This window comes from Macrobrachium rosenbergii, chromosome 40, assembly GCF_040412425.1.
Source record: "Macrobrachium rosenbergii isolate ZJJX-2024 chromosome 40, ASM4041242v1, whole genome shotgun sequence".
Taxonomy (NCBI): domain Eukaryota; kingdom Metazoa; phylum Arthropoda; class Malacostraca; order Decapoda; family Palaemonidae; genus Macrobrachium; species Macrobrachium rosenbergii.
The window spans coordinates 10,605,435-10,632,665 of NC_089780.1; the positions used below are offsets into that span (position 1 = coordinate 10,605,435).

The 27,231-nt window shown below is 34.6% G+C and overlaps 1 protein-coding gene across 1 annotated transcript in view; it reads right to left on the reverse strand.

Annotated features, from left to right (window-relative positions):
- Window positions 1-27,231, reverse strand: part of LOC136826017 (nephrin-like) — a 588,861-nt gene that overhangs the window by 7,525 nt on the left and 554,105 nt on the right. Inside the window, exons 16-23 of the mRNA XM_067082876.1 lie at window positions 22,769-22,901; window positions 18,895-19,064; window positions 17,351-17,526; window positions 14,872-15,036; window positions 14,630-14,743; window positions 6,441-6,585; window positions 3,905-4,066; window positions 751-893 (exon numbers count right to left, since the gene is read on the reverse strand). Coding sequence (XP_066938977.1) covers window positions 751-893; window positions 3,905-4,066; window positions 6,441-6,585; window positions 14,630-14,743; window positions 14,872-15,036; window positions 17,351-17,526; window positions 18,895-19,064; window positions 22,769-22,901 — 1,208 coding nt within the window. The remainder of the gene's footprint in view (window positions 1-750; window positions 894-3,904; window positions 4,067-6,440; window positions 6,586-14,629; window positions 14,744-14,871; window positions 15,037-17,350; window positions 17,527-18,894; window positions 19,065-22,768; window positions 22,902-27,231) is intronic.

A 27,231-nucleotide genomic window follows, 5' to 3' on the forward strand; every position in this document is an offset into this window, starting at 1 on the left:
TTTCATCCGAAAAATGAAATAATTGATGGTCTTTCCCAGACGTTTCCGAGGCATTGAGGGGATATTCATGAATAATAGCAAAACACGAGGCTTTTAAGAGGGCTAACAATAGATATGGTTATTTTCCTAATAATTAAGTGACCGCTTTCCGATAAAGAAAAGAATAACTATGTTTTTTTTTGAGAGCTGAATATGAACAGGTCAAATGTACGATAAGCAAGAGTGCATATGACCTATTTCTGACCCGAGATTCTTAAGACAAAGGATATGCAAACTAAAGATAGGAGAGTGACACACCAAGAAATAGATTAGATTTAGAAACATGCGTAAAATAAAACGCAAATACGACAAAAAGGAAAAAAAAAAATAGTGTTTAGACGATACCTATATATTTTCAATGCACACATTCCCACAAATGCAAAATATCTATCTAATAATAATAATACTCACCTATACGAGAGAGAGAGAGAGAGAGAGAGAGAGAGAGAGAGAGAGAGAGAGAGAGAGAGAGAGAGAGAGAGAGAGAGAGAGAGAATTACTTCCTTATTACGGAGTCCCAATCACCAAAAAAAAAATTTACAGACCAATAACTATACATTAACCCTAACATGTAGGAAGTTAATGATGAAGTTAAAATTGAATATACAATTTTATTACCAAATGATTAATAGAGAGAGAGAGAGAGAGAGAGAGAGAGAGAGAGAGAGAGAGAGAGAGAGAGAGAGAGAGAGAATCATTTAAAATACTTGCCTTTTGAGGTAAAGTTGTGTTTGAGAAATTAGTCGAAGACATTGTGGTCAGGGAGAGGAGAGCATCGCACTGGTTGGCACCTGGAGTCGACGCAGGCGTGATGCCATATGCGTCCAGTGCCACACTCTTCGAGGAGGACGAAGCTGTTGAATGGAAACATATTATATAAGTATGTATGTGTGTATGTATGCGTATGTATATATATAATATATACATATATATATATATATATATATATAAGTAAATTTCTCTACCAGAAACCAGTTTCCGAAAAAAAAACCGGTCCCACCAAAATCTACCATTTCACAAACTTACATGCAAAGGTTTATCATTAATTCCCGCCCCTTATTCACTTCATATTCAACCCCCACCCCTCTCTCTCTCTCTCTCTCTCTCTCTCTCTCTCTCTCTCTCTCTCTCTCTCTCTCTCTCTCTCTCTCTCTCTCTATATATATATATATATATATATATATATATATATATATATATATATATATATATATATATATATATATATAGAGTTGATTCACAAATGCCACATATTTTACCCTTTGCCCTAAAATTTTTCACACTGTTTCTGCCCTAAAATTTTTCACACTGTTTCATAACATTCTCTTAATTAGCACATGATCTTCGCTCTCTGGGCTCACAATGATGGTCTTCCCCAACAATCCTTCTGTTTTCTGTCCGAATTTGCGAACTGAATTGTTTCATAAACCTCTACAAGTTTGATGAATCGCTTCAGCCATCTTTCATCTTTTACAAAGGGACAATCATTCATTGTATCCATTCCTCTGATGACTTTTTTAATTCTGAGACTTTTTTTCATTCTGACATACCTTACACGCATTAGTCGACATTCATCTATACCGCAGCAATATTGAAGCATCTCTCTTATAATCCCATTCTTAAACGAATAAATTTTCCTCCTTTCATTCCCACAGATATTTTCAAATTGTTCTTAATCCTTTACAATCCCTACATCTTTTACATCTGCCATTTTCCCGTGTTTTGTAAACAGCAAATATAAAAAGATTTGTTCCATCAACTCACGTCTGCATTGCGCTCAGACAATATCTCGCCATATGCATATTCCATTCCAAAATACATCTGTTCATAAACCCTTTTTCTCGTCAATTAAAATTTCCTTTCTTCACTGGAGTTGATCCTAAATTTGTCCTCAGGTTTCACAATTCCCATCGTAATCTTCACATTGCATACTTTTACACGATCCTTTTTTTTTATGAAATTGCAATGAAGCATTGGGATTTTTTTAATTCACTAAATTCAAGATTTCACTGTAACCGCATGGACACCTTTTGAAACAACTCCCCCCCCCCTACCCCCGCCATGGGCCTATGTCGTTAAACGGTCTCTTCTATCTTATTATTGAAGTTTTCATATTTCCCGTCTATTCTTTTTCATCCTTATTCTTTTTTCATCTCCCCCTGACATTTTTAATAACAATATTCCTATACAGATTCTCAATTCCTCCTAGGTGATTTAAAACTAAATCCTCTCTTCATCTTGTATACAGCCAATTAACAGATATACATCCCATTACTTTTCTCCACGTAACCACTGAACTAATTTATACCAAATTATTTTTTTTTCCTTACCATTTACTCATCCCTTTGTATAGCTTTTGAAATCAGTTTTCCAAAGCAAAATCCTATTACAATTTCTCTAGTCTCGTTCGCGCTGGCTTATTTTTTTATTTTTTTTTTTTTTAGGTAGATGTACTATTTCAACATCTCTAAATGCAGTCAAGTGCGTATTTCCCAAAAGCTTTATCTTCTGTTCCCACCTTTGATATTTCTGAATTATACACACACATACACATACCCTATACCCACATATACATACACATATATAGATACACACACACACGTACAATATACAATATATATATATATATATATATATATATATATATATATATATATATATATATATATATATATAATTTATAGGTATGTTATACATATATAGATACATAACATATATAAATATATATATGTATATATATACATATCCACACATATACGTCTTTCAACAAAACAACAGAGGTGGAATGAGCAACTAACCGATTCCGAAACAGCAAAAATAAATAAAAAAAAAAAGGACCGGCGTTATTCATTAATAATGAGATAATTTGGTTTTCATATCTTATCCCGCTTGCCTCGTGCGTTCGCAAGCACACGGAGTCATTTGCATGCAAACAAAGACCGAGTAACATCGAAACATTGAATTCCATCAGTCCAATCTTTTCTGATTCCGAATTCCCTTCTCCAACAGCTTGTGGTACACTATTTCCAAAAGCCATTTTAACGTCCCAGCTAATGCACGGTTAAGTTAATGAATTGATAAAGCTCCCAGAGACTTTTTGTGGATGATATGTTGGTACAGATAATCTAAATAAACTGTAGATTAAATTTTTATGTCATATAATCTTGATTTGTAGCTGGAAGTGCAGCTGATAGTTTTGCAGAAGCAAATACCTTTTAATCACATGTGAAGGATATAGCGTTAATCGACATAAGTAATGGGTATTTCAGCAAAAAACACACACACATTATTATATATATATATATATATATATATATATATATATATATATATATATACGATGGTGAGGATGGGTCTATTCAGCTCTAATGAATATATCTGAAAACGACAGGTATATATATGTACGAGTTGATACTTTATAGGTATGACCTCCTTGTGATTAAGGTAACTCAGGTTCGCTTCCCGCGGCCGGCCGTAGGCTCTTCATTCTTCCCTTTGGATATATCGTAGTTACAAGCATATATATATAGGGCATGGCTATTAGAATTACATATATATATATATATATATATATATATATATATATATATATATATATATATATATATATATATATATATGCATATTCAAGTGTAACGTTTGCAGAATACATACAGCAATAATTTAGTGAATTTCAATGCATTTTGATCCGAGTAAAAAAATATATCTGTTTTGGCCAGGCACTATTGAAAGTGTCAAAGATCCAACCACACACAAATCAAGATTATATGGAGCAAATAATTTATTTACACACACATATATATATAAAATTTATATATATATGTCATAATAACTAATCATCTACTACAAACTACATAACATCAACCTGACGTATTTCGAGTCGCATTCTTCCTTCTCCTCAGGAAGCAGGCGATGATAGAGACATTGAGAACAAGCAATGCCGCTCCCGACAGCGTCAGTATGAGAACCATCAGACGAGGGATTCTCCAGTTGGCACCCACGGCCGTGCTGGCCACTCCAGCAATCTCTGCAATGCATCAGATAAAAGAAAATGAATGCCTTTATGCAAATCAGATCATGTATAGGTCGGCTGACTAGTATGATTGTTTTGAGGTGACTAGTATGATTGTTTTTAGGTGGCTAGTATGGTTTTTCAGGTGACTAGTATGATTATCTTTAGGTGACTAGTATGATGTTTTAAAGTGACCAGTATGATTATTTTCAGGTGACTAGTATGACTGTTTTAAGGTGACTAGTATGACTGTTTTCAGGTGACTAGTATGATTGTTTTAAGAGGTCCAGTATGATTCTTTTAAGGTGACAAGTATGATGTTTTGAGGTGACTGGTATGATTGTTTTAAGGTGACTAGTGTGATTGTTTTAAGGTGACAAGTATGATGTTTTGAGGTGACTAGTATGATTGTTTTAAGGTGACTAGTATGATTACTTTTAGGTGACTAGTATGACTGTTTTAAGGTGACTAGTATGATTGTTTTAAGGTGACAAGTATGATTGTTTTAAGGTGACTAATATGACTGTTTTAAGGTGACTAGTATGATTGTTTTAAGGTGACAAGTATGCCTGTTTCAAGGTGACAAGTATGATTGTTTTAAGGTGCTTCAGGAAGTGAATTACTTCCTTGAGAATCAAAGAAATATAAGGTCGATTGTTCTTCAGTGCTTCAATAAAATAATTACCTTCAACATAACCACGTGATTATAGGGAAGAAGATTCATTCATTTCTTGTTTTGAACTGTTTCCAACAGAGCTCCTTCTAAGAATACAAATAGCACTATAGTGAGATTACCTAAAGACTGTTTTGCATTCCCACAGCTTCAGTTGAAAAGCTATTTTACAGTAATTACACATTCATGACAGTGAAGAGAATCGCTCCTGATTCAAGCATATCCCTACTGATTTGAAAATAACCCAAACTCATGAATGAATCGATTATAATATACTATTCGTCATTCTTTAAAAAAAATCTATATATGGGACAAATCTGCAATATTCTTATCTCTCGTAGAACACATATTACTGAAGGAAAAACTTTAACTGAAACGTTTTCAGTACAATATGCTTCACAACAAAATGCAAACCGAAGAATGAATGATGATATGAATTAAGTAATGCCCTGAAATAAGTTCCACTCCTAGTTATTTGACAAAAACTCCCACTATTAAACTGTACATTTGAGCATTGATTTTTACTTGACGTGAAATGAGCGTGATTCACTGCTTCCTAAATCATCAGTAATTTTGTGAAAATAACTGAAAGGGGAGAATTATTTTAGGTGAAATAAAAAAAAAAAACATTTAAAAACGACCGCTCCCTTACACCCTAAACATCGCCAGGTGTTTTTCTTGAGGAAATAAATGAATAAAAAGTAGCTAAAAGAAGAAAAACCACACACAAAGCTACTTTTTTTTTTTCAACTCACTCGTTGTCTTAATTAGCATTAAGAAGAAAAGAAAATTATTCATGATTATTCATTGCGTTATCGCTTCCGGGCGCCTTGATTCTCTTATTATTAAGGGGTATCAATTCAGACTGTCTAGGTTAGGAAAAATCAATCGATCAATTATACTTACAGGAACACGGAAGATCAATAGATAAAGGAGTATTTACAAGGAATGTAAAAATAAGAGAATAGATTACATATTTTGCTCAACATTTCTTCCAATGTAATTAGGAGAGGAAATGAAATAAGTAATTATAGCACATTTACGTGTTATGTATTCGTTCGATTTAAAAAAAAAAAGATAGAATTATATTGACGCAGAACATATCTATCACTCTCATTACCACGTGAATAAAAAAATCCATGAATAAAATATCACTTGTGCAGAAATGTAATTACATAACGTGAGAATATCACGAAATAAAAAAAATAAATAATAACGTCATTGCATTTAGCGGAACCTATCGACCATAAAAACACAACGGAATAAAATTCAGAAATATATTTACACTTTCACGGAACGTTTGTACCGGTGTGACTAAAAAAAAAAAAAAAGAATAAAAATTGAGAAATAAAACGGCACTTATGCGAAACATATCTGCCAAGTTGATGCCCGCGGAATAAAATTGCATTTAAACCGAACGCGTTTAGCGGCCTGAGAGAGAGAGAGAGAGAGAGAGAGAGAGAGAGAGAGAGAGAGAGAGAGAGAGATAAAAACGCGTTTACAGGGGGGGAAAAATGTTTACCACTTTGAGTAAAAAGAAAACAATAAAACCGCGGAAATGAAATAGCATTCCAGCCGACCGTTTCTATCGGGCAAAGAGCGATCATCCTTCTGATCGCCTCCGGATCTTCTTTGGTCCCGATCGAGATCTTCTCTCTCTCTCTCTCTCTCTCTCTCTCTCTCTCTCTCTCTCTCGCTAACTATCCTTCGTCTAACCTTGCATCGTTGCAACGATTGGCGGAGTGACGTAAGCAGACAGACCCTGGTCGTTCTTAGCCTGGATGGTGAATATGTAGTTAGTGTTCGGCTGGAGGTTGGAGAGTGTGGTGCTCACGGCCTCACCTCCGGAGATCTCCACGACCTGCCGATGTTACAGCTTCGATTAATTATGAATGTAAATAAAAAAAAAAAACAGATCTTATTTCCTAAATATGGACAAACAATTCTTGTAAGCATCTAGAAGAGAAATAAATAGATAACTAAGGATGTAAAAAATTAATGAATACAAATTTTAAATTGTGTAAACACCTGCTATGATCTTTCATGTGATATCATGCATAGTTTTAGTTTTCGAATAGTACAAGGAATTTTAAAGCATTTAATTATTATGTATGGAAGGAAAAATTAACTGGTGAAACTGCGACGCAGTAGTAGGGGAATTTTGAAAATTTCGAGAAATATTGGTAATAACAACCTATACTATACATAGTTTACAGATGACCTATGAATTTTCTATTATAACGTCTCGGTTTTTGGTAGATGTTATTTATACTAAACGGTATTCTTGATGTAAACAGTATAACGTAGGATATTTTGTAATAAAAAAACATGATTATATGGAAGAACGCAAAACATTCAAGATAATCAAAGACAAAGTTACTGAAAACCACACACATACATACACACAAAAAAAATCACTGTTTTAAGGAAGGGAAAAAAAGTGACGTCATTGGAAAATGGTTCTCGCTGGGCCCTTCGGACTAAATGACTAAATAATTGTAAGGGAGGGGAACAGGGGAAGCATTACAGAGTGCTGGAATTAATCCACCGACTCTCTCTTTCCGGATTGTTTTTTTTTTTTTTTTTTTTTTTTTTTTTTTTTGGCTGCTTGATATCTTCAATTCCCACTCGTTCTTCCTCTCTGACACATTTCCCAATCATTCCTCATTGTTTCAGTAACCTGTATTCCCTGAAATCTGCATTTTTGCGTTTATAATAATTCATATTTCTTTTTTTTTTTTTACTCATCGACTAAATCCTCTACCTTTCTTATTTAGTTTTCTATTTCATTTCATTTCTTATTTCTTTTCTGATCTCCAGCTCTGTAAATCCGCTTTCCCGACCCATTAACCGTTTGTTTTCAGTTTTTATAAAGTCTTTTTCTTTAATAATTCATAATTTTTCTTTTTCATATTTTTTATGAAATTCTTTATCTTTCATCTTTAATTCTCATTCTTTTCTTACTTATTTCTTCGCTGGTAACCATCTTTAATTTTTCGCAAATTCTGATGCTCTTTTTAGCTTTTTAAGTCTTTTGTCATTTTCACTTTCGCTACTCACTTTCCATTTGGTTTTTTTACTTTTTATACATGGAGGGGAGGTTGGTCAATTACTTTATACTTCACTGATTTCAGCTATTACTTTCTATATCACTAATTTCAACTATCACTTTCTATTTCACTAATTTCAGCCATTACTGTCTATTTCACTAATTTCAGCTATTACTGTCTATTTCACTGATTTCAGCCATCACTTTCTATTTCACTTATTTCAGCCATTACTGTCTATTTCACTGATTTCAGCCATTACTGTCTATTTCACTAATTTCAGCCATCACTTTCTATTTCACTTATTTCAGCCATTACTTTCTATTTCACTAATTTCAGCTATTACTTTCTATTTCACTAATTTCAGCTATTACTTTCTATTTCATTAATTTCAGCCATTACTCTCTCTTTCACTGTCAGCTATTACTTTCTATTTCACTAATTTCAGCCATTACTTTCTCTTTCACTGATTTCACCCATTACTTTCTGTTTCACTAATTTCAGCCATTATTTATATTTCACTAATTTCAGCTATTACCTTCTATTTCACTAATTTCAGCCATTAATTTCTACTTCAATAATTTCAGCCATTACTTTCTATTTCACTCACTTCAGCCATTACTTTCTATTTCAAAAATTTCAGCCATTACGTTCTATTTCACTAATTTCAGCCATTAATTTCTATTTCACTAATTTCAGCCATTACCTTCTATTTCACTAATTTCAACCATTAATTTCTATTTCACTAATTTCAGCCATTACTTTCTATTTCACCATTTCAGCCATTACTTTCTATTTCACTAGTTTGAGCCATTACATTGTAAAGCCTTTTTTATGAATGCAGTAACGACCAGTGTTCTTATCATCAAGCCATTTAAAACTATAACAGTAAAATATTCCCTACTTCCTTCCGAATATTCTGAAGTTATCATCTTCAATCAAAAAATAATATGAAAGGCATTCAAAATGTACAGGAAAAAATGACGAAATTTGCATCAAACAAACACCTGTTTATTTATTACAAGAAAAAGAATGCAACCAAATTTGCATCAAACAAACACAACTTTCTAAAAAAAAAATGTCTATTAAAAAAAAAAATAAAAATGTCTATGAATTAAAAAAAAAAAAATGCAACTGAAATTTTTTCATCAAACAAAGACAAATTTAAAAATCAAATGTCTAATTATTACAAGAAAAAGAATGCAACCAAATTCCGCAGCAAAACACAAACCAGAAAAACCCATTTTAATCTGAATGTTAACTTATTTCACGATATTTCCCTGGGATTTCCCCCTTCCACACATTCCCTACTTAAACACCGAAAAATAAACGCCTAACTATTGCCTGCGCTACGAATCAGTAAAAGGCAAAACAGGTCTGGTATTCTGGAACTCTCTAGACAATCATGTTCAGCAGTTCCTACGGGCCACGGAGCCTACGCGGAAATTGTTTCAGGAAACAGAAATTGGGGGCAAAAATGTTTTGGGGACATAAGAAAGATGGCAATTCTGATATTGAACGGTTGCAATTAACGGGAGGTTTAAGGGATTCACGACTATATGTTAGAGTAAAGGAGGACTGCCAAAGATGATGACGATACAGATTCATGTTTATATATATATATAAATATATGTATATATGTACATTAATATATAAATATATTTATGTATATATGTAACACAGACACACACACTCATATATATATATATATATATATATATATATATATATATATATATATATATATATATATATATACATACATACATATACATATATACATAATTCATGAAACTTTCCTAAAACGAGTGTAAATACACATTCTGCAAACGGTTCATACATTCATATACAAATTCTAACATTCAAGATGGACAATATACATCGAGTATTGCTCACACAACGTCATATTTTTCATACCTCAAATATATCTGTAATAAGAAACAAATAAATAATAACTACATGGAGGGGAACATTTTAAAGAAATTAAAAAAAAAGACAACACGAAAGACCCTGAGACGAAACGAGAAACAAAGACCTCTTGTAAGAAAAACAAACGCCGAAGTCATTCGGCCATGTTTCTCATAGAAACCCAATTAGCTCCTTCGACCAAATGGCTAAATAATGATAAAAGAAATTAAGGAAATGGCGCACGGAGACCATTACAGACTACTCGAATTTATTCTAGTTCCCTCCCTCTCTCGCCATTTTTTTTTCCTGTCTTGCATTGACATTTTCCGTCATTCTTTTGATTCTCAGTACATTTCCTGATTCATTTTTCTCTCCTCCGTACGTAACCCTCCATTAGATCCGCCTTTCGTTTAATAATTCTTTTTCTTGTATAGTTCTTGTTTCTTATATGTTTAATTTTCTCTTGTGCGATTTATCAACTTTTGCAATACCGTCAGTGATAGATCTTCAATTTCCTGAAGCTTATTTAGCGACGTAATCTCTATTTCTTCATTTTATCTTTACATGTTCCCCGCGTTTCTTTGTCATTTTCTCTAACACTCTTCTGTTACCTCACGAGACTCTAACGTTATAATCCAAATAATTTATTTTCAATTTCGTACATAAAATAAAATCGCGTCTTAATCTAGAATAACTAGTTCATCGTCACCATTTTTCATCAAATTCTTTGAAAACAAACATCAAATATCAAGGGATATTAGCTACCAGGATACCCAACACAATTATAGAAAATATTGTGAGGAAATACTGAATAAGGATACCTGGTATAATATAAAGGTTTAAAACGGGATATCTGGTCTAATATAAAGATTCTTCATATAAGTTCTTTTTCTTTTGTAAAATGACTACAAACGGAAGCCTACACCTGAAATGCAGGTCAGAGGTGAAGGTTATTTGAAGGTGAAAGGTGTGGGACGTGTTTGCCTGCCCTGTCCAAGACTTAATCCTGCAAAATCAAGTAAAAAATAAATAAATAAATGAAAAATAAATAAATATGACAAAGACTTACTCTTCCCCAAAAATTACACATAAATACATTATTAAATAAATGAACAGTTGCAGTCAACAGACCTATAATTTTTTTTTTTTATAAATTAACTCCTTATTAATCATTTATTTACACTAAGAGCAAATCAGAAGAGAAATGTCAGAGCCTTTGGCAAACAATCAATGGCTTTTATGAGGACCAATTTCAGCCTGTATTTGATACCAAAGACACTATTGAAAAACAAGCCCAGATAAAACTCTCAGCCACGGCCCATGAAACTCTCAGCCACGGCCCATGAAACTCTCAGCCACGGCCCATGAAACTTTCAGCCTGGTGGCCTGTGTTGTTGGCACCTATAGCGGTGCCAGACGCACGATCATGGCTAACTTTTACCTTAAGTGAAATAAAAACTACTGAGGAGGCTAGAGGGCTGCAATTTGGTAAGTTTGAAGATTGGAAGGTGGATGATCAACATACCAGTTTTCAGCCCTCTAGCCTCAGTAGTTTTCAAGATCTGAGGGCGGACAAAGAAAGTGCGGCCAGACGCACGATCATGGCTAACTTTAACCTTAAGTGAAATAAAAACTATTGAGGAGGCTAGAGGGCTGAAATTTGGTCTGTCTCAAGATTGGAGGATGGATGATCAACATACCAATTTGCAGCCCTCTAGCCTCAGTAATTTTCAAGATCTGAGGGCGGACAGAGAAAGTGCGGAAGGACGGACGGACAAATCGCCATCTCAACAGCTCTCTTTCCCAGAAAGCTAAAAAGCGGAGATCTTTCGCGAGCCTAATCAAAACGCTCCCGTACCGAGTCTCCGAGTTTGCACGCCTTTGATCACTAACAGTCCCGGAAAGTCAATTTTCATACTGTAATTATCTATTTGATCTCTGTTCCTTCCTGATCGAATGCGAGATAGAGGCGGAAATCTCTCCTTAAGTGGATTTTTTTTCCCTTCCCAAATTCATGCGTTTTGCGCCGGGGAAATTTTAATACTTCTTGCTTCCAGGAATTAGTGTTTTTTTTCAGGAGGTTCAGTATTTTCATACGTTAATTTTTTAAATAATTATTTGCACCGGTCATGTTTTATAAGGACTTCTGTTAAATAAAGCCGTTCTCTTGCGTAAATATACGATAGGTGTATTAGAAAGTTCACTTTATAAAAAAACCCTAAAATATTTTTACTGACCCTATTTGTGCATTTTTTAAACTTGTTTCTCAACTAATAATGGACACTTTCTGTATTATTGAAGATATCCTTTAAAGATATATATATATATATATATATATATATATATATATATATATATATATATATATATATATATACATATACATATACATACATACATATAAGACGGTTCTATTAGGAAAACTGTCATTGAATGAAACAAAGTGTGGATCCTGAATAAATATAAATTTCTTATTGCCAGACTGTTAAATAAACCTGTACCCTTCCCTCAATATCCCTTCATCGCAATAGCCGTTCACTGAACGTAATTCCTTTTTTCTAAGAAGGAAAAACACTTTCTGACTCCTCTTCCGTTAATTTTGGAGACATTTACGTGACGGGAATAGAGCCAAAAATAAACACTCTCCCGGCTGGCATCTGTTTCTAAGGGTTTGTAAGCCCTCTTGCATTCATTGTGTCACGATGAATAAAATTTTTTTCACAGAAATATCCTATCAGCATATCATCCTTTATTCCTATACACTTAATTTTTCCACAGAAATATCTTAAATATTTATTCCTATATACTTATAATTAGCAAAAAAGGAACAAGGACTTTTTTTAACGCAAAGGGAACTGTAGTACACATATATCCATTTTGCTCTAACTTGAATAAACTGGTCACGCTTTCCAATTTAACGAGTAGTTTAACTGGTTAAATATAAACTGGTGCAACGAGAGAGAGAGAGAGAGAGAGAGAGAGAGAGAGAGAGAGAGAGAGAGAACAAATTCAGTCGCAATTAAAGCAATAAACTTGAGAGTAAACTTTCTCGAAGAATTTCCGGCAACTGTTTTTTGTACAAAAAAAAAAAAAACACCAAATATTAAAGAAGAAGTTCCCTTCTTAGAGAATTAGAGCTACAAATAAAAAAGGTTTGAATGAGCTAAATATACTCTTGAATTATTAACCCAAAATCAGCTACTAGATTGAGCAAGAAAATATAATGAAGACTGTATTATCAAATTACCCCACCTGGACAAGGCTTCAAGTTTCAATTAACCTGAATATTCACACAGAAGTAATAATGAAATATGTCAGGTATACATACAGAAATGCCTGCATTTTATTAATACATTAATACAGTTAAATTCATCAACAAGCATGAATTTACCCATCAACTCCTTACGTAACCGCACTGTTTAGCAGTTTTCGTGAACCAGGATCGTTTGGTGGTATCAAATAGGGTCGTATTCTTATGAGGGAATTGAATTCTATACAGTTGGTTCCTGAATGGTTCCCACGATCCTATTCGAATTCAGAGTCATGTAAACACGGCCTTCAAAGTGAGGATTTTCGCAAATCGCTCCTAAGGGTCCCCAATCAACTGTTTCTTTTGTTTCTTGAATATTTCATCATTTTAAATAATATTGACGAATACCCTGGCTACTCACTTCCTTTATTGCCGGGACTCATTTTTTTTTATCAAACGATCATTAAGGGAGTTAGAAGACAAAGGCAGGGTTTCGTTCCTAACTGAAAGATTATTTTCAATTTTCCTGTCCACGAAGAGGAAGTTTACATACAGAAATGGGTTATTACTTTATTCTACTATTTATAGAAATAAATGAAAATTAATTATATGAAGTGGGTGACGCCCAGAAAGTGGGAGATCTGTAAAAAAAAATTGTTTGGACAATTAAAAGTAGAGCAGAAAGGAATTAAGACTTTTAAATTGGACTGAGATTTCTGGAGGCGAAGGTAATAAAGAAGTTACAGTAATAAGATGTGTTACCCTCACAACTTACCAAGAGTGCAGGGGACAGAAAGTATAGAAAACGCACCTGAAGAATCACAGGAGTATTTTGGTCATGTGGGGAGAATGGGAGAGGAAAGGTTGGCTAAAAGGATTCCTAATTCCAAAAGGAGTTTTCTGGGTTGATCCGGTCAATGAACTTTTAGATTTAAATGGAAGGTGGCAGATTGTGCCCAAATTGAATTTGAACGTTGTCAAAAATCATACTGGTAATAATGATTTAAATGACAGGTCTGAGGATATTGTATGTTTGTGATTCACAAATAACTTAACTGAAAAATACATTAGTGATAATTAGGAAGAAGAATGCTTATTATTATTATTATTATTATTATTATTATTATTATTATTATTATTATGACAAAGAAGTCTTTAATGATTTCACCATTTATCTACCTAAAGATTAACCGTTTCTCGCACATACATTTATATGGGACGACATAAATGGCTCGATTTATTACCTACCTACCTTTCTTAGTTAAAAAAAAAAATAAAATAAGGCGAGGAACCTCCACCTGACTGATTTACAGTAAACCGATTTCTCAGCAGTTCTTTGGGATGAGGTTGCTACCCTTGCACTCTTTCTTCATACCATTATTATTATTATTATTATTAATTATTATTATTATTATTATTATTATTATTATTATTATTATTTTTGAAACCTCTTCAATTCCAAAGATTTTGTTCATTAGGAAGAAGTAAGAGGAAGTTAAAGGATATACAAAAAGAAGAGATGACACTTATTAAAAAATAAAACTGATAAATACATAAAAACGTATTAAAATGCACTGCATCTTCTGGGAGGCCGTTCCACAGCCCAGCGGTGTGGGGAATGAAGGACCGAGTTGCGTGCGGCAAGCCGGGAGCGAACCGCGGACCAAACAAACGAGAGGCGAGAGCTTCGAGGAACTTACTTGATATTTCGACTCCTTCTCGGTCCTGTACCTGACGAGGTACCCCTCGGGCATCCCGCCGCTGAAGTTGGGCAGCCAAGACAGGGTCACGGAGGACGAGGTCACGTTGATGACCTGGAAATGTATATACATATATACATATGCATAAATATATACAAATATATATATACATACAGAAATATATAGGAATATATGTATATAGAAATATGTAGAAATATATACATAATTATCTACAGCCTTACCGAAAAATGCGTCGGTGGGTGCGGGCGCGCGGGCGGGTTCAGCCCTCGGGTAATGACCACGCCCCCGAAGCTGTTGCGGGCGGAACAGGTATAGTTGCCGTAATCGTTCCTTCCCACCTGATGGACTTCCAGAACGGACGCCCACTCCACCAGCTCGTCCAATAACTGTCCCACGATTGGATGGAAGAGGAAAAGAAAATAAAGAGAGAAAATGAACAATACGAAAGAGAGAGAAACACATAAACGAAATGGAAAAAGAGACATAAATCACGACGGAATAAAATTGGGGATCAGAAGAGGCAGTCACATAGAGATATAGTTCGGACGTTTATTCCGCAGAGGAAGGGCCACCAATTAAAAGCAGTCAGATGGAATGGACATAAATATAGATCCAACAAATATGGATGTGTATGTATATATATATATATATATATATATATATATATATATATATATATATATATATATATATATATATATATATATATATATATATATATATATATATATATACATACATACATGACATACATACATACACACACACACTCACACCATCTGCACAGTTGGAGAGAATGAAAGCAGAGTTATGCTCGTATCGGAAAGCGAAACGGTATTGCACACCTGCGAAAGATTTCCAATTTCCTTTCACAGGTGCGTATTTTCCGTTTATTTTCTGATCACGTCCCCTTTAACCTCTGTAATCTTGAATGCGTAATTGCGTCCGCTTCTGCGTCTTTCTCTTTCGCGTCTTTGTTTTCGATGAGTTGCGAAAACAGTCGGGTTCATGACGACCTCTTAGTTTCATTTTCGAAATGTGGACATGAACTGGTTACCAGCTCCTTCCTAATTTTACTAAACTACCTTTGGATTGTCGAGCAAAGTCATGGATTCCCCCATTGGAATAATTCTTACAATTATGGAAAAGCTTGGATATAGTTTTCAAAAGCCGAAAGTGAAAAATGATAAGTATCATATTTCTGAATATCTTATTCTGGCAAGATAATATCACATCTGTTTCAGAAGAAATATTAAATTTCTGATAAGACCTGAGAAAGTTTCATAAGAAAAGACGAAAATTTCTATAATCAGTCCAGATATAGAGGTCAAAGTATTACTTATATCATAATAGGTATTTCACGCGACTGCAAATAGAATATTATTTTTCGTATGTAAAGGTCAAAGTATTACTTATATCATAACAGCTACTTAACGCAACTGCAAATAGAATATTATTTTTCCTATATAGAGGTCAAAGTATTACTTATATCATAACAGCTACTTCACGCAACTGCAAACAAAATATTAATACTTTGATCTGACACAAATAAAAAACGAACAGAACAAATCAGCAAATTGAATAAAAGGGGAAAAACAAAACACGAAAAGTGAGTCAGAAAATAACACAGCGAAGTTAAAAAAAAAAAAAAAAAATTTTGATTTTTCAGAGGAATAAAAAAGAAAAAGAATCACTGCGAAAATACATTTGGCAAATTGTTAAAATTGTTACAACTGAATCGTAACACGAACAAAAAATGCACAATTTGTTAAGCCGTTATGAAATCTGGGGCGGGAAAAACTGAAGCAGATATCCTTGAACATTCTTTTGAAATGAGTCCAAAAGGGACGCCATTTTTAAAAGGAAACTAAATTAAATCTCTGTAAAAACGCCGCGTGCGTGTGTGTGATACACTTTGAAATTTATACAAAAAAATAGCGTAGTTTTTTTTTTAGTATTTTAAGCAAATACCTATGATAAATTTTCTAACTATAAAAAAAGGAATTCTTTGGAATATAAAACACTGTGGCATTTCAAAAATGTAGTACGAAAACGTAAACAGAATATTTCGGGTCATACGAAAAAGAAAAATTTATGTTTTACAATAATATTTGTCACCTTTGCAAAAGGAGACATAATATGAGAAGGGGGTGAATTAAGCGAAAATTTTCTTAGGTTTCTTAACCGATAAGTTTTAACATTTTTGAAAGAATTATGAAAATAATTTGAATATGAAACGGTATTCGTGGCTTAATATATATATGCGAATAAACAAGTCCCGCGCTTATGTGACAAAAAGTTTCACAAACTCATACACATATATACATAAATATATACACATACACATATATATATATATATATATATATATATATATATATATATATATATATATATATATATATATATATTTCTCACTGGCATCGGGATCCAAGCCCAGTCTCTCAAATGAGAGGCCAGGGTGCTACCAACTGACCCACACAAAATCATGAAAGAAGTTGGGGCCTAAGTCCGTCTGTGCTTGGGTATTTGCCCAACTTCCCGACCCACCAGTAGGTCGGAAATTTATTTCAGTGGAACACGCTGTGTTGATATATATATATATATATATATATATATATATATATATATATATATATATATATATATATATATATATATATATATGAATGAATGATTATGATTGAGTAAGGAGCCTACCTTAGGGGCCATTACGGTGTATTTTTCACTCGTCTTTAACTGAACGCCTTCCTTCGTGGTCCACTCAAAATTGGGCCTGGGCGCCGCCCGGACACGACATTTCAGGCGCCCTGTAGATCCCACGGCAGCCCAGGAACTACTGCTTTCCCTGATGTCTCTCTCTTCAGAGGGCGTCTCTGCAGGAGGCACAGAAGGAGTTGTTAATAATAATAATAATAATAATAATAATAATAATAATAATAATAATAATAATAATAATAATAATTCAACTTCTAAATAAAGAAGGAAGGATATTCTGTTAATAATAATATTAATAAAAATAAAATAATAATAATAATAATAATAATATTTCGTTAAATAAAATGGCTGCATTTTTATTCTAATAATTGCATATTTCGATGAGTAATAATAATAATAATAATAATAATAATAATAATAATAATAATAATAATAATAATAATAATAATATCATCAACAATTTGGTAGTGACATTACTTAATGACTGCACTTGAACGTAATCTTTGCAGTATATGAGTTACGAGAAAAAACTAATAAATAATAATAATAATAATAATAATAATAATAATAATAATAATAATAACAATTTGGTAGTGACATTACTTAATGACTGTACTTGAATGCAATCTTTGCAGCATATGAGTTACCAGAAAAAACTGACAATTAATAGAATTTTAGAAAATATTAAAATCGTAAACGGCAGCAGTGGTGAATATACAAATGATCTGGGTTTTAGGCAAACTCCTAAAATAGGTGTTTCACCAAACGAACTTAATCATTACACGTCCTCATAAAGATTCTGGAGACCAGAGGCCTGTAGCTAACCTATTTTCTTACATTGTTAGAAAAATACTGACATTTTGGGGTTTTAAATTGACCAATGACCCTGCAAAAATTGGCGAAGGCAAAAATATTTTGGGAAATATTTTTTGAGAAACTAAGTAATTAGTCTCTCAACTTGTCTTCTGACCTGGAAATTGGTCCAGTGTTACCATATCTGGGGGAAAATAAACAAACCGCTGCATAACAAAATACTGAGTTTTTCTTGGTATTTAAATGTATCCAAGGCCGTTCAAAATAAATTAAGGTCAAGTGTTTTTATCAGAAAACAAAATCGCCTTCCAAACATGTCACCTAACTACAACATTTCATTAAAAGTTGAGAAACTGAAAATGCTGATAAGATAGCCCTCAAAATTGACCTGTGCCCATGACAAAACTGACGCAATCAAAAACGTTTTGGAATAAAAAAAATGAAGTTTAAATACGCCTCTGATCTACAACTGCTGTGCAGCGCAGGTTGGGAGATCATTTGAGGATGACTGGGCCATCTTCCTAAGATCTTGCCTGCCAAAGATGATTTCCCAGTTCACTTTGGGCTAGCCTGTGTTCTCGTCACTGGTGAATGGCATATATAACGGACAGTACCCAATCGGCGGGAGAGGGCAGGGAATTTATTAGAAATAACAGTACGTGATGGGAGTTCCGGGCGTTGACTACAGGACGAATTAACAGCTGATAACTCACGTGTGACAATCAACTTCGTAGTGACAGCCGGCGGATCGCTGACGATACTGGAAGCCTGGCAATGGTACTTCGCAGTATCGGTTTTCCTCGCAGGGCGGATGACCAGAGGAGCGTAGCCCACTCCAGTGCTCAGAGGGACGCTGGATCTGTGGGCATACGCATGGAAAGATCTGCATGAGATATGTAATCTGTCAATGACTGGTGTGATTTAACGCCATGACCTGAAATGATAGATGTTCATGATTATTACTGTTCCGTAACCTGACATCATAAATATTTGTTGTTGTTATTATTATTATTATTATTATTATTATTATTATTATTATTATTATTTAAAATACTCATAGTAGCATGAGTCTTGCTATGAAGAAATAAATCCAAAATTATGCATTTATTTCTTTTCTTCTTCTTCTTCTTCTTCTTCTTCTTCTTCTTCTTCTTCTTCTTCTTATTCTTCTTATTATTATTCTTCTTATTATTATTATTATTAAAAATACTCCAGAGTTATGTATTTGAAGAAACAAATCCAGAGTTATGTATTTATTTCTTAATTATTATTATCATTATTATTATTATTTTTAAAAATACTCATAGTAACATGAGTCTTGCAATGAAACATGTAGTTTAACTGCAAAACTGCTAATCCTTGTATAATCTTTTCCCCGAGAGAGAGAGAGAGAGAGAGAGAGAGAGAGAGAGAGAGAGAGAGAGAGAGAGAGAGAGAGAGAGAGACTTCCTGAAACATGAAATTCGATTCCAGTATTACTAATTCTTATAAAACAATTTTTCATTCCAACTTGACTAAACCTTATATGATCATTTTCCCTTCTTGCTAATAACCGTCTCAAACCTATGCTTATTACAGCATACAAGACATTGGATAAACGCAATTGAAATGCAAGATGTCTCCCCCCCCCTTACTGAATTTTGAATCAGTATTGATTGATCGATTTTGCTTGACGTGTCGTCTCTGCTTTGTCTCTGGTTGTGATCGTGTTATTATTATTATTATTATTATTATTATTATTATTATTATTATTATTATTACAGTTCAGGAGGCACCACCATATGCATCGTATGAATTATGTATGCTGCAATCTATCTGTGTATATTGTGTATTTGAATGATTGTCTTTACTCATACATATAGACACACACATATATATAATTTATATATATATATATATATATATATATATATATATATATATATATATATATATATATATACAAACATACATACATACATACGTCCACAATAGAAACGTACACAAACATCAAAATCCATATAATATGTATACACACACAATCATACATATATACATCCATACATACATCCGCAATAAAAACACGCACAGACATCAAAACCCATAATAAAAACTTGGAGACACCTTCCAAGACGATACTTCCCTCAGCATCAAGAGATCGCGAGATCGAGAGATCGCGAGAGAGAGAGATCGAGAGAGAGAGAGACAGAGATTTCATTGAAGCGATATCTTTTCTATGTGCGGCTGCCTTCTTCGGGTAATATCTCCAGTATTCCCCGAGCTGTCGGCGAATTCCCACTTGCCATAAACATCTGAAAGCTCTGCGCAATGGTAATATTTGTCGAGCTTATTCCGGATATTACCCAGATTTTATTCGCCGAGTTCAACAATTTATGGCTTCTGACCCGGCTCAAGAAAGAGGGGCGTAAGTTAGAGAATGGAGGGAAAAGGTGAAATAGACGAGAGTAAATAACCGATGGAAGAAAGGAAGAGGTAAGTAGTAATAGAAGAAATGTATGGAAATGAAAATAATAATTAACATTTAAGACAGATAGCTTAAATATACCAACACACTACAAGCAATTCAGTGAGAAGACGAAACCTCCGATTCTTATTCAAAGTATAAATTAAGTTACGAAATGTTAAAAGAAAATGGAGATATCGAGTTGTAAAATGTTAAAAGAAAACAGAGAAGTTATGTTACAAAACGCTAAAAGAAAATAGACATCACGTTACAAAATGTTAAAATAAAATAATAAAGAAAATATCCCCACGGAAAGAAACATTCTAATTTTTTTTATTCATAAGAAAACCCCTGATGTATGTATGTGTGTATGTATGTATATGTATATGTATATGTATATCTATCTATCTGTCTATCTATCTACACCGAAGGGTCATCAGCATTCCACTGAACCCCCACTCACCTGAACATTGCAAATACCTTCTATTTATAGAGAGGTCCTTCTATTTCAATAACACCTCTCGGCATTGATATCCTACCTTTCTGCAATATCCCTGATTATACACTCTATTTTTCAACAAAATATTTTGGCATCCATTCCTGCATATGCCCTGACCATTCCAAAACACTCTGATTCGTTCTTCTACTCTGTCAGCTGTTTTGGCAACTCGTATGTTTCTTCACGTGTTCATTCTTCAATCTTTCTTCGTCCGTAAGGTACTGGTCAAATACCCAAATTTTTTTTAGAAAGAGTCAGTTTTTTGTTTACTTGCATTCAACACCCATACCCCTTTCACTATTGATAACTACTTCGCATATTCGTGTGCGTGTGTATGTGTGTGTGTGTGTATGTATGTATGTATGTATGTATGTATGTATGTATATATATATATATATATATATATATATATATATATATATATATATATATATATATATATATATATATATATATATATATATAATTACAAAACTCACCAATATTTAAGAAACAAAGATATCTGGATAGAAATGACATTCAAAAAAAGAAATTTCACACAAACAGATATAAAAAGTAACTAAGCGTTTCACGTCAACATAAAGAAAAGTCTTCACCAAAATGAACTAATTAACTGCAAATTCGAATGAAAAAAAAATATTGTAGATATCAATCAGTAAACAGTTGCATTATGGGAATGACCTGACCCTAATGTAGGTGAGAGAGAGGGTGGGGGTGGGATGGGGTGGGGGTGGGGGTGGGGAGCTTGGGAACAAGACCCCTTTGTTCGAGGAATCCGGCGAAGTTTCTGCTATCCAAAAGCCAATTCCTTCAGAGGTCTCTTTAATCTTGCCTTGTGGTTACACAGTACGAACCAGGATTAAAGAACCTATTAATGAATGTGTTAGGGGCAAATCATTATAAATGTGTTAGAGGTAAATCAAAGGAGGAAGGTTGACATTCTGTTCCATAAATTCGATGTTGCACCCTGATGCATTGCCCACAACTCTGGTTAATTGTACGTGAACATTCCTCTGGTTTACGTTTGTTAGAGATAACAGAAAGTGCTGGAATTGAGAGAGAGAGAGAGAGAGAGAGAGAGAGAGAGAGAGAGAGAGAGAGAGAGAGAGAGAGAGAGAGAGAGAGAATTTTTCGTGATACACGAAGTTTGAATCCGACATTACTAAACCTTGTATGATCATTCTCCCTCCTTGTGATTATGAGAGAGAGAGAGAGAGAGAGAGAGAGAGAGAGAGAGAGAGAGAGAGAGAGAGAGATTCCGTGATCATTTTCCCTCCTTGTGATTATGAAAGAGAGAGAGAGATTCCGTGATCGTTCTCCTCCTTGTGATTATAGAGAGAGAGAGAGAGAGAGAGAGAGAGAGAGAGAGAAACAGTATATTCCATGTCAAGAGTAGAGAGAGACAACAGCACATTTTCAACTTTCCTAGACAAAAAAAAAAAAAAAAAAAAAAAAAAAGGGGGATTTCCAAAGCCCCATTTAAACTGCCACCCAACTGACAGATGGGATACAAAAACTCCATTAACCAATATGGCCGGCTGCCACTCCCCCATTTGCCATTAGGAGGCCCTCGACCCGCTTCAAGAAAGACGCCAGTATCTCATTCATCTCAGTAACTCTAGCTAAGTGGAAGGCAATAACTCACCTGTTTAGTGTAGGATAAACGCGGGACCAGGTAATGGTGGGATTAGGATTGCCCTCAGCTGTACAGGAAACATTAACGACGTCAGACTCGTTGACGATGACGAACTCTCTCGCTGTCACGCCCTCTGGGCCATCTGGGGAAGAAAGTGGAGTTCTTCAGATTTCGTCTGTAACTGAGACAAAAATTGCTCTCTGAGACGTGGAATAGGTTCTAAATTTAATGGAATATTTGTTACGTTAAACTGCTTTTAGATGGAATAGGTTCTAAATTTAATGGAAGTATTTGTTGCTACGTTAAACTGCTTTCTGAGACGTGGAATAGGTTCTAAATTTAATGGAAGGTATTGTCGCTACGTTAAACTGCCTGAGACGTGGAATAGATTCTAAATTTAATGAAAGGTATTTGTTGCTACGTTAAACTGCTTTCTGAGACGTGGAATAGATTCTAAATTTAATGGAAGGTATTTGTTGCTACGTTAAACTGCTTTCTGAGACGTGGAATAGGTTCTAAATTTAATGGAAGGTATTGTCGCTACGTTAAACTGCCTGAGACGTGGAATAGATTCTAAATTTAATGAAAGGTATTTGTTGCTACGTTAAACTGCTTTCTGAGACGTGGAATAGGTTCTAAATTTAATGGAAGGTATTGTCGCTACGTTAAACTGCCTGAGACGTGGAATAGATTCTAAATTTAATGAAAGGTATTTGTTGCTACGTTAAACTGCTTTCTGAGACGTGGAATAGATTCTAAATTTAATGGAAGGTATTTGTCGCTACGTTAAACTGCTTTCTGAGACGTGGAATAGATACTAATTTTAATGGAAGGTATTTGTTGCTACGTTAAACTGCTTTCTAAGACGTGGAATAGTTTCTAAATTTAATGGAAGGTTACGTTAAATTGGAATAAATTCTACATTTAATGGAAGGTATTTGTCGCTACGTTAAACTGCTTTCTAAGACGTGGAATAGGTTCTAAATTTAATCGAAAGTATTTGTCGCTACGTTAAACTGCTTTCTAAGACGTGGAATAGATTCTAAATTTAATGGAAGTATTTGTTGCTACGTTAAATTGCTTTCTAAGACGTGGAATAGTTTCTAAATTTAATGGAAGTATTTGTTGCTATGTTAAATTGCTTTCCTAGACGTGGAATAGGTTCTAAATTTAATGGAAGTATTTGTTGCTAAGTTAAATTGCTTTCTAAGACGTGGAATAGGTTCTAAATTTAATGGAAGTATTTGTGGCTACGTTAAACTGCTTTCTGAGACGTGGAATAGGTTCTAATTTTAATGGAAGGTATTTGTGGCTACGTTATTACCCATTTTAATAAAATAATATCCCTCCTGAAAAAACCTGAGAAAGATCATTATCGTGACTGATCTGATGACTGGTACTTCCAGCGAACGAGAAAAAAAGTCACTCTCAAGGCGTAACACAGAGCATAAATGTAATTAGATTCGTTGTTTACACTGATGATCGTAGAACTATCACTTGGTTTGGTGCCAGATGAGGAGGTGGTCATTATTAAGGACACGATACAGACCACAAACTTGTCTGAAAAATTTTTAACATATCTAACGACAGAAAGATCACCCAGCCTCCACGGCTAGTGAAAAACTACTGATTTCATGAGAGGAAGGCAGTTGCCGCTTTCGTTAGCCGTTTATAATGTTAGCCATTTATAAGCGCAAGTGACAGATGTATTATACGGCCACTAGCCACCTAGCATCGTTAGTTAGCTACATGACATTATCGTTGACAGCCTAAGAGTAATATAAATTCGGGGAATTTACTACCCAGCCGCCATCAAGGAGATTTTGTTTATTTTGCTATTACGCCACTTGTGTCATTAAATATAACCTAGGAACATGTCAAGGCAATGTTTTCTAATGTTTTTTTACAACTAGAGAAAAATTCTCATCATTGTCTGAATGAGAGAGAGAGAGAGAGAGAGAGAGAGAGAGAGAGAGAGAGAGAGAGAGAGAGAAGTATATAGACGACAAATGACATACAAAAATCAGTCAGGGAGAGATGGAAATGATACGAGTTCATACAGACTACAAAATCAAAACCTTTGAGAGAGAGAGAGAGAGAGAGAGAGAGAGAGAGAGAGAGAGAGAGAGAGAGAGAGAGAGAGACTGCCTCGCCATAATAAAAGCCACGTGGCTGAAGGAAAAAGAATCGCTTCAAACTCTCGCCATCAATACAGAAATACTACAAATCTATACAGAAATGCCCATAACTGGATCCCATGCCCAGGAGTTTGAACTGAAGGACTCTCATGCCCACACAAGCCAATGGCAGTCGAGATGCCCGAAATTGAAAACTAAGTTAGAACCCAGTTCCAAGCAAGAACTGGCCGATAAGGGGTCCAAGCCCCCCTCCACAACCCTCTCTCCCTTCCCCTCCCCCTCCCCTCTATTCCCCCTCCCCTCTCATAAAAAATGAGCAACAGAAAATACCCCGCGATCTACAATGAAAAGAGCATTAAGGGCATGAACGCAGCTAGCTTCCCTTAATGCGTCAATACAGGGAAAAGTTTTCTCGCTGAGACATTCGGCAAAGGAGGAGGAGGAGGAGGAGGAGGAGGAGGAGGAGGAGGAGGAGGAGGAGGAGGAGGAGGAGGGAGGAGGAGGAGGAGGAGGAGGAGGAGGAGGAGGAGGAGGAGGCGGAGGAGGAGGAGGAGGAGGAATTGGTTCCCGCAAGTGGATTTAAACGAATTCCCAAAATTTCATTAAGAACTTCCTGCCCGGAACTCCCGAAATGAAAACAAAGAAGAAGACTCTCGAGCGCGGAAGTCAGGCTTCGTTCACGAAGCCACTTTTTCCCCCGCCTCGAAACTTCCGAGCTCGGAAAAGTGACATTCGGCGCAGGACGGAGAGAGACGAAGAAAGCCCCTTTTCGGTAAATTGGGAGGTTGGCCGTCGTCGGCGCGCCGTGCAGCCGCGATCTCTGGATTGTCTTTGCTCAAAAGTAAAGGCTGGTTCGTGAGTTTAAACATACACAGCGGAAGCGAAAGAAAATAAACAAGTGCATAAGATTGTATGTATGCATGTATTATTTCCGAGGTGGAGCGACTTGGGTATTAAACGACATTTGAGGCTATCCGTCGAGAAACATGCCAAGCGCCATCCTGGGTCAAAGTATTTTTTTAATTTAATTTATTATATCTTAAAAATGGCACTTGGCATGTTTCTCGACTGAAAAGCTCATTTGTAGCTTAATGTTTGTTTGTGTGAATGTATGTATATGTATATATATATAATATATATATATATATATATATATATATATATATATATATATATATATATATATAATATATATCGTAAATAGTACCTACTAGACTGAGTCCACTTTGAAAACATTATCCATTTCATATCCGTAAACTGAGTACCGGCATCAGGGCGCCGGATATCCTACAAATGTAAACTTCGCTTCAGGCTAGACGAGATTTATCCGGATTTTTCTTTTTATCTGAATGATTATATGTTCCACGCTTCCTCTTCCACTTCTGTTTCTTTTCCCGTTAATATCTATTTTCAGTAAGTCTTCTTACTGAGCAGAACTTGCTTGAAAGCATATATATAGCAATTCCTTGTAAGTTCATTGAGCTGGCAAAATCATATGTCATCATGTTGACGCTCTGGTCCCTGTAGATATTCCGACTTAATTTCGCCTTTCTTTCATTTGTGAGAATTCTCATATTCCTTTAGTATCTCACATTTTTATTCCTTTTTCACTGAAACAATAAATTCACTTTAAAGGTTGTCGTTTTTCCCTTCCTGAGCACGGCGAGAGGCGAGGAATCATGCGCAGTGGAACAAGGGAAAAATGAATGGGCATTATATGGAATTCCAATGTGTAAGCCTGAAGCGTTAGTTAATTCTCCCTTTAAAAAAATACTACAGACGTTATCTATTATCAGAAATATAAATTAGGATAGTTGAGTCATTTAGAGAACAGGAGAAGGAAAGTACACTAAAAAAAAAAAAAAATATTAATTATGATTCACTAAAAAAAGAAAAAAAAAATTAATTCTGATTCACTAAAAAAAATAAAAAAAATATTAATTCTGATTCACTAAAAAGAAACGTAAAGAGACGGAGTGAAAATAAGGTGACCAGAGAGTGTAAATGCAACATGCACTACATTAATATGACATTTTATTCCATTTTTTTTTTTATTAAACGAGACAGGGATGATATGCGGAGTATATCACTGATCGAGGAATCTATTTAAGTGAATAAAACGGCCCAAGGGTTTCGTCATATATCTCTAGAGATAAGTTGCATCATGCATGTTGTTGGGATATTGAAATCCTATTCTGACAAAGCCTAAGTATCGGTAAGTATCGATAAATGGATATGCAATATATCATTAAAGCAATTAAGAACAAAGATTAATGAAAGCATAAGCGAACAGTGATAATTTTTTTTTTTACAATTCAAGCGTCTCAAAAATAA